Consider the following 9,074-nt stretch of genomic DNA (forward strand, 5'->3'; position numbering starts at 1 on the left):
TGAACTTTTTATGGTGGTCACTTAAGCCTTACCAAAATGTTCACAGCTATTCTGTCTGTCTCCTTTATAATCCACTCATCAATAATCCAAACAAATCACTGGAGTCCAATTACATCCTCATCATTTGTGATATTTCAATATGAGAGGGCTAGAGGCAGAATAACCAAAGTTTCATTGAGTCCAGGTATATAGTCTCTGAATAATGAAGAAATATTCTCTCTCTACTCCCTCAGTGCTCAATGTGTCAGTGTCCCTGACAGCCCTGGGAGTTACAGAGTTAACCCCCCTTTTGTCTGTAGGCAGGGAGGGCAATTATTTTGACAGGGTTGATTCCTGAGTTGATTCTCGTATCCCTGAAAATCACGCCTCTCTTATCAGATCACAGACACAGTGGTGTGTATGAAAAGAAAAAAGAAATGTGTCTTAAATTACAGTATATTATATTACAGAAATAGTAGTTGCTGTATTACTTACATTTATAAGACTTTATCAAGGGCAGATGGCACGGGAATATCCTCAGAGAAATCTGCAGGTCTAAACTGGATTTTTCTGTGTCCTCAAGCTATAAAATGTATGCCCCTTTTACAAACAGAAGCCTTCTCTCACCTAAAAATGATGTGATCTTTTTCCAAAATAAAAAAAAAAAAACGTTTATTCAAGGTTGTCACACACGCTTTTGCTTAATGCTTTATTAAAGTATCTTAAATTGTGCTTACATATTAATATATTTACAAAAACACAGAATGTTGTTTATGTATTTGTTTCTATCCAGAAATAGAAGGATCGGATTTATTTACTTATTTATTGATGTATTTTGGTCACTACATAATTCCTATCCATCCATTTGTGCAATTTCATGGTTTTAATGTCTTCACTATAAAATGTAGAATATAGATATCATAAACTTTTAAAATTTGACAGAGTAATGAGGCACTCAAAATGACTTTCAGGGAGGAAGACTCAGAGAACAGCAGTCAATGGAAAATTACAGCAACAGCAATCAACTAGTTATTATTGGTATTAATGGTTAGGAAAAAAAAGTATGTCATTTATTATTGGTCTAATAAATAGATTTTCCTTTTCAATGTAAAACAACAACAAACCTATAACAAAATACCATCAACATCTTGCTGGAGTAAAATCAAAGCCGTGCCTCAATTAGTAAAATATCAGATCAGATCGCATTACACGTGTACTATTTTGACAATGTGATGTCACAAGTCATTTTTTTAAAATGCACTTAAGATGTCACTTGCAGAACTAAGTCATCAATAAGTTGACAACTGATGCAAGTGATATATGTAGCAAGTCTACAATATTTACATCCTTAATATTTTATCCTGATAAGGACAATGTTCAGGTTAAAGGTGAAAAGTTTGACTCCAGTCATACTATTTGGTTAATAAAGCAACTTAAATCATTACTCTAAACTGTCACTGGATTTTAAATCTGATCAAATGGGCCAATGCACTTGTTCTTCTAAATTTGATATTCATTCTGGATTATACTGTAGAATGGTATTACAATACCTCAAAATGTATATTTACTGATATACATGATGTGCCCATCTCTGCTGATTCTGTTGAATAATGTGACGTTAATTTTATATACTAATTGTTTCTTGAGTTTGACAAGTTGAAAAGTACTTGATAGTTTCTTTTTGCTGTTTAAGATTAATTCTTTTTTTTTAATTTTTTTTTTTTAATGCTCTTATCTCTGTTTTGAAGGCACCAAATTTAAGTAAATTCCAAGTAAATCTTCTGCCCAGGGCACATCAAGGACTCATGACAAGAAAAAAAAAATGATGGAGAATCTTTTTTAATTACTCTGCCCCAAAGCACGTGCACAAGAACCAACCGCAGAATGAGCTTCAAGCCATTAAACTTTACTAATTTAAGTGTTCAGCATATAAAAAAAACATGCACGATGATATGTGACTAAAGTGCTACATATAATTGCGCTGTGCAGTGCTAAAAGACAGTTTAACAGCCTGGGAACTTAAAGTAACGACTACAGGGTATGAAAAGTTTCTTGAACCCATAGTGCTTGGGTGATTTGTAAAACATGTCAGAAGGTGATATGGAGAACCCTTCCTGAGGCAATGAGTACATCCAAAGAGTTGAAAGATCTGATGCTGCAGGAAAATATTTAGTGCAAACTGCTTGTAGATCAACCAGTATTAAACATGCTCCTAAATGGCAGATACACACATTATGAAGTGCATAAAATGCATTCGGTCAGCATGTTGTGTTCCTTCATCATCTTCAGCAATAAGTCAAGCTGATGTCTTCATTGGCACCTGGCAGCTATACAGATTATTTGAACTCTAGAATTTCATGAACTTCAGATGAACTTGCAATGTAAACAAGCATATATATATATATATATATATATATATATATATATATATATATATACTGTATATTCATGTTCAAATTTCTCACAGAATATACATGCAACATCCATGAATGTGCATGTATAGTATACATCTGTATGATTCCAGTACTGATCAAATAAATGGCAGCTGCTTGACCTTGGGCAGCTGATCACAAAAATATTGTACTGAATGGAGACCACCTATTGCTCATTATTTTAAATATTAAATATATCTGAACACCACTCTAACGGCTTTATTCCTGATGAAGATGACTTGTCTTGTCAAATAGTGGAGTTACTCAACATGACAACTATATTGAAGCAACTGGTTGAGGTATTTGGCTCATTCACCGCCACCCGACAGTTTGACATTTTATGAATGATGAATCTTGTAATGGTATATGCATTTTTTTCCACAGAAATATTAACCTCCCTCACATAATGAAAGTGGAAAATAGTGAGAATGTCATCAAAACAATAGAAATGTACAATAGAAACAGTAGAAATAGTCTCCTCATTTCAGTGGCATTAATGATATAAAAAATATAAGACTTTTAAAGTCTAAATAATTATAAATATGGCTAGCTGATTCTTGAGATAAGGGATAAAACAGGTTTTAAATCGTATTTATTTAATACTAAATTAATTTGAAATGGATATATTTGTAGACAAAGGTCTCAGCGAACAAAACGTAAGGGAACAGGTTGAGTTTTTTCTGAAATCTGACATTTATTCACTTCATAACTTACATCTTACTGTAATTTGTGTCAACTCCATCAGACACATTAAAAGAATGCTATTATAATTTGATCCATCCAACAAGAGTGTAAAGTCTTTAATTATCTGATAACAGTGTTCAGTAAAGGAGCTAAAGCGGCACTACGTAACTTATTGAGCAAGCACATAAAAAAATGTCCTCACCCTATCCCAATTCACAATGGTAAGCCTACAATAATGATTTATATTTTGAGCTGTCAGGTCAGATTTGGTGTGAAATTGCATGTTTACGTTATGTCCGTAAAATCGCTTGTGTGGATACTGAGTGAGGGATTGGTTGTATTGTTGCATCTAGAATTTTTACATTTCATCTAGCTAAAATTGAACATGGACAGTTTTAAACAACAATCCTCATTGACCTCTGGCAAATCACCCTTTGTCAAGTCTGCAATCAAAAAGGGAAAGCGACAGAACCTGTGCCAAAACAAGAATAAATCAGCTTGGTGCAGGCATATTTCTATGACAGTGACACGCTCCTTTATACACGTGATTCTCATCAGACTTTGGAAGTATGCTCCATTAAATTATAAAGAATGTAAGTATTATTAATCATTTTCATCTACTGACACACAAATCATGGCTAGTGTAAACAGCGATTGTATCGGCACTTCACTTCTACCGTCGATTTTGAAAAATTTAATTTATTGAAACACGAAAAAATTAAACCAAAAGTATTTCTAAATTCAAATTACACTTAAAAAAAAAAAGAAAAACCAATATATAAACAATATAACACAAAGTGGTCAAAAAAATCATACCAAATCCAAATATTTTACCCATCGTCCACTTCTATCGGCCCCTTTTGCAGTGACTTCAAAATCACTCTATGACAACAGGTGGAAAAATACCAATACAAAATTAGATCTTAAATACAATTGTAAACATAAACATAACAATTATAATTGGAAAAATAAACCATGAACTACAGATAGTTTAACATATATCTCTAAGTGTTTCATAAAACAGTAACGGTGACTGTCATTGATATAATTTGATGTTCCACTAGATTTTCAGAGTTTGGACATGCACTTTATAACCACCTGCTGTTCGAATATCCAAACTGCAAATACAGGAACTGAGTTTAGACTTTGCGCTGAGATAAGTGGTTTTAATACAAGTCTTAGCATACACCATTTCTCAGGAAAATAGCAAATTGTGCTTTGCGCCACTTCATTAACATACAACACACCCACAGTTTGTGCACATACACCCACAATAGCGCAAACACTCCCACCTACAGATAAGACGTAGCGCATAGTGCTTTGTGCACTCAGGAAAATAAGAGCCCTAGATCTCTAAATTTCTGTTTAAATGTTGAGCTTTATGTTTGACATTTGGTGTTGTTCCTTTTTGTAACATATTAAAATGAAAAAATAAATAAACCAACAATCACTGCCAAAACATACTATTAGTCTAAGGTTCATTGTAATGTAAAAATGCTGCAATGTTAAGACATATTAGAGACAACTGATAATAAATGGTTCTCAGTTTGCCAGACATTTACTAATGTGTGGATGTCCAATGTATAGTAAAACAGTCATTTTTTTTTTTTTTTTTTTTTTTTGTGACCGGACTACATTTCATGTGTTTCACAGTTGTTTCAATGCAAATTATTTCTTGTAATAAATGTTTTGTTTTTTTTTAAATCTCAGGAAACCATCAAGAGTTCCTTTAAGTTTTTTTATTTTTTAATCTGTTTATAGCAACATTGTAGCAGACAAGATAACCTAGATGCTGTTAATGACGCAAACTGTCTTCCACTATTTTCTTTAGTTATTCTAAAGAACATAACTAAAGAAAATCAGAAATGGGCGGGGGGAGTAAGAATTTTGTTTGAGAGATTTAACAAGTTTTATTTCAAGTAACAAAAACATTTACATATTTTACAGTAAATATCTAATTATACAAGAACTGCTGAAAAAAGGCAAATATAAAAATGCTGCATGGACAGTTTTAACCGCTTACAGGAACCTCGAACGGGTAATGCTGTGGATAATCATGTAGGACTTTAACCGCTTCATTGTACAGCTCCAAATCTGGAAAACAAGAGAAAATGTATTAATAATCGCAACACACTTAGACATAGACAGTAGCCACTTTCACTTTTCTCACTGCGGCTGTCAAGTTGATCCGACCACAAACTCACGTGGAAAAACACGGCCCCTTCTAGGAGATGCATGACAGATAGGGCTGGGTACTGATGCAGATTTGTCAATTAGATTCTGATTCACAAGCTCTCGATTCAATTAGATACCGATTCATCTGGGTGTATTACCGCTATGTCCCTTTTGCTTACATATGAAATAAATTATCACCCAAATAATGTTATGAATTATACAGGGGCCCTTTTTAACTAGGTACATTATGAAAATATTAATTTTACTAACTATATTTTATTAGTTTTTCATCATTTTGGTAACATTTGATCTTTTCAAAAATAAAAAAATAAATAAAAAATGTGTATTCCATCAATAAACATTACATTATATTGTATATAAACTATTTTGTTACATTTACTGTTTAATTGCATAATTCATACTATTTTCAAGTATTTACTAGGGATGTGCACGAGTAATCGAGTAAGAGTACTCGTTCTGCACCAGCTACTTGAGTATTAAAAAACAACTCGAATATCGCAAATTCATTTCCCTTTCCGCATTTCCCTGCTGTGAGCAGCAGTGAATTACACAGTTTACCCTCAGAATCTTTAAGCAAATCACACAGTTACAATTGAGTCCAATAGGGGGCGCTGTGGATCCGTGTTGTTGAGGTGTTGGATGAGAGAAGACGACCATGGCGCCTGTGCTTCTAAGCCAAAGCTAAGCTATATTACAAGGCAATACTTGTAATATTTTGGTTCTTATTGAATTCTACTCTATTTGTATTCAGTTCTTGTTAGACTCATGCAAACCAACAGATGATGATCTGCAAACTCAAAAGCTGATCAGACCAATATGTGTGTATGAGGATGAAATCTCTTAACACAGGCAGAGTGCATTTTATAAAAATCAAACTTTAACCACTTTTCTTTTCCTCTTCTGAATAACATTTGAAATGATAAAATGTGATAGCCTTTATATACACTCACTGAGCACTTTATTAGAAATATCTGTACACCTACTTATTCATGTGATTATCTAATCAGCCAATCATGTGGCAGCAGTGCAATGCATAAAATCATTCAAATATGGGTCAGGAGCTTCAGTTAATGTTCACATCAACCATCAGAATGGGGAAAAAGTGTGATCTCAGTAATTTGAACCATTCTGTTGTAAAAACTAGATTTTTTCAATTGAGACTTTTAACTAAATTCAAGCCTTTCTTGTCAGTAAAGGACCTTGAAAAGGTAATTCATGCATGCATTTATTTTTGCCCATCTGGATTACTGTAACTCCCTTTATATAAGTATTAGCCATACTCCTCTATCAAGATTACAAATGGTCCAAAATGCAGCAGCAAGAATGCTGATGGGTGCTCGCAAGCAGGACCATATTACTCAGAATTTACATTCTCTTCACTGGCTCCCTGTTCAATACATAATTGATTATAAACTACTGCTTTTTGTTTTTAAATCTCTCAATGGATTAGCGCCCTCATACCTTGCTGATATACTACATAAACATAACCCCCATAGATCGTCAGATCAGAAGCTTTTGACAGTTCCTAGATCTAGAGTAAAGACGAGGGGCGATCGTGCCTTTGCGGTAGCGGCCCCTAAACTTTGGAACAAATTACCTAATTATATTAGAACTGCTTTAACAATATCAGATTTTAAAACTAAGCTGAAAACATATTTGTTTACCCTGACTTTTAACCAACCTTAGAGGCTGTATTTTGTATGTTTTTGAATGGGTATGTATAGGTTCTTCTTCGTATGGATGGTACAGCACATTGGTCAACATCTGTTTTTTTTGTTTGTTTTTTTATCCCCTTTTCTCCCCAATTTGGAATGCCCAATTCCCACTACTTAGTAGGTCCTCGTGGTGGCGCGGTTACTCACCTCAATCCGGGTGGCAGAGGACAAGTCTCAGTTGCCTCCACTTCTGAGACAGTCAATCCATGCATCTTATCACGTGGCTCACTGTGCATGACACAGCTGAGACTCCCAGCATGTGGAGGCTCTTGCTACTCTCTGCAATCCACGCACAACTTACCACGCGCCCCATTAAGAGCGAGAACCACTAATCGTGATCACAAGGAGGTTACCCCATGTGACTCTACACTCCCTAACAACCGGGCCAATTTGGTTGCTTAGAAGACCTGGCTGGAGTCACTCAGCATACCCTGGCTTCGAACTCGCAACTCCAGGGGTGGTAGTCAGTGTCAATACTCGCTGAGATACCTAGGCCCCTTAACGTCTGTTGTTTTAAACTGTGCTCTATAAATAAACTTGAATTGAATTAAATGGAATAATTTCACTATCTGTCCAATTTGATTCCTTTTTTTTTTGGACTCCAGAGTAACTAAATCATCTCCAGCATACGTCAGCACGTCCTGACCTTGTATGTGCTTAAACCGTTAATCTTACGACTCTGTTACAAAGCATCAAAATTGAACTTTTCAGGTAATGTTACAAATTCTCATTCAGGGAACTAGGCAGTGCTAAATATACTGGCAATTTAGAACGGGTTGAATTTTCTGTTAAAGTCTGTATTAGGGATGTTAATGATTAATCGAGAATCGATTGATTTCCGTTAATAATTTGATCGATTAAGCTTATTGATCGTAGATTAATTTCTGGACAAATGCGCAGTAATCAGCAGACGTTGATAAGGTGGTCTATAGTGTCACACGCCACTAGAGGGCGCTTGCAATCTGCACTTTAAAAGTACAACAATGACAACAAGCACTGTTGCTCTCCTTGTTTCATCCCAACCAACAATTACATCAGCGATCACCGGGAAAGCACGAAGGCACATTCAGCTGACATCACACTACCACCAGAGAAGCGGCAGTTTATGTTATGTACTGTGTTTATGCAGCGTGTAAAGATTTGACTTAATTTCTAATAAAAAAAAGTTGATCGTTAATTTCCATGATGATCGATTATGAAAACGTCTGAAAATTGACATCCCTAGGCTGTATGTGTGAAAGCGACTTGTAAAAGGCAAATCAGAAACATCACAACCAACAATACCGAAAGGGATTTTGTCTTCTCGATACTGATTATATGAAACAGCCATGATTGTTCCTTTGCTGGACACCATGCCAATAACCTCCACAATCCCACTCAGCTCTTCATCCAACTAGAAGGGGGTGAAACAGAATACCTTTTTATTAAAAGTCAACATCATCTACTGAAGTTTAGTACACTGAACTGGTCACTCACAGGTTCATTGAGCTCCACTGATGCCATCTTCCCTTCTCCATCTGACAGGGTAAGAGCCTTTCCTGATGGATGGACCTGCCAAAACACCATCATTCCGTCATAATTACGGACTGGAGATACTCTAACATGCCATTTCTTGCAACATGCACACCAAATTATCCTGAAAAGGCTCGTTTTTACATAAATGATGTGTAGGTATATGGTACATCTCATCAGGTAAATAAAAGAAAAAGTTATATTAGTGAATCGTTCATTCTAATGTATTTTCCTATATACAGTTAATGTGAAAACTTAATGAATGCATGCTACTGATCTGTAGCCGTGTAAAATCTAATACCTTTTCCAAGCGTCCAACGAAGCAAACTGCTCGACTAATGTACTGCGACAACATCGATGCATTGATTCTGTGTTTTGGAGACTCGTAAACGCCTGTCATTGTGGAAGTTTATGGTTAAACAGACAGCACGAGTCTCGAACAGTCAAGTCTCACCCACACCTCCTCACACACTCAGAACCGCGGGAAAACTGACGCCACGTGACGTATTTCCGGAGAGATGAGTTTCCGGTGTGTCAGAATAAAGGTTAGAAACAA

General features: G+C 35.4%; 2 protein-coding genes across 4 annotated transcripts in view; both read right to left on the reverse strand.

The window, feature by feature from the left end:
* LOC127420944 (collagen alpha-1(XXVIII) chain-like) overlaps positions 1–227 on the reverse strand; it is a 32,877-nt gene extending 32,650 nt beyond the window's left edge. For all 3 annotated transcript variants that reach the window (XM_051663596.1, XM_051663595.1, XM_051663597.1), the window contains exon 1: positions 33–227. The gene's annotated coding sequence lies outside the window, so the exon portion shown is untranslated. The remainder of the gene's footprint in view (positions 1–32) is intronic.
* Positions 228–3,880: 3,653 nt separating this feature from the next.
* LOC127420953 (replication protein A 14 kDa subunit-like) lies at positions 3,881–9,017 on the reverse strand. The gene is made up of 4 exons (XM_051663606.1): positions 8,820–9,017; positions 8,483–8,557; positions 8,291–8,399; positions 3,881–5,189 (listed from the first exon to the last, which is right to left on the reverse strand). The coding sequence occupies exons 1-4, from the start codon at positions 8,916–8,918 to the stop codon at positions 5,107–5,109; spliced, it is 366 nt and encodes a 121-aa protein (XP_051519566.1). The 5' UTR covers positions 8,919–9,017; the 3' UTR covers positions 3,881–5,106.
* Positions 9,018–9,074: the final 57 nt, after the last annotated feature.

This window comes from Myxocyprinus asiaticus, chromosome 30, assembly GCF_019703515.2.
Source record: "Myxocyprinus asiaticus isolate MX2 ecotype Aquarium Trade chromosome 30, UBuf_Myxa_2, whole genome shotgun sequence".
Taxonomy (NCBI): Eukaryota; Metazoa; Chordata; class Actinopteri; order Cypriniformes; family Catostomidae; genus Myxocyprinus; species Myxocyprinus asiaticus.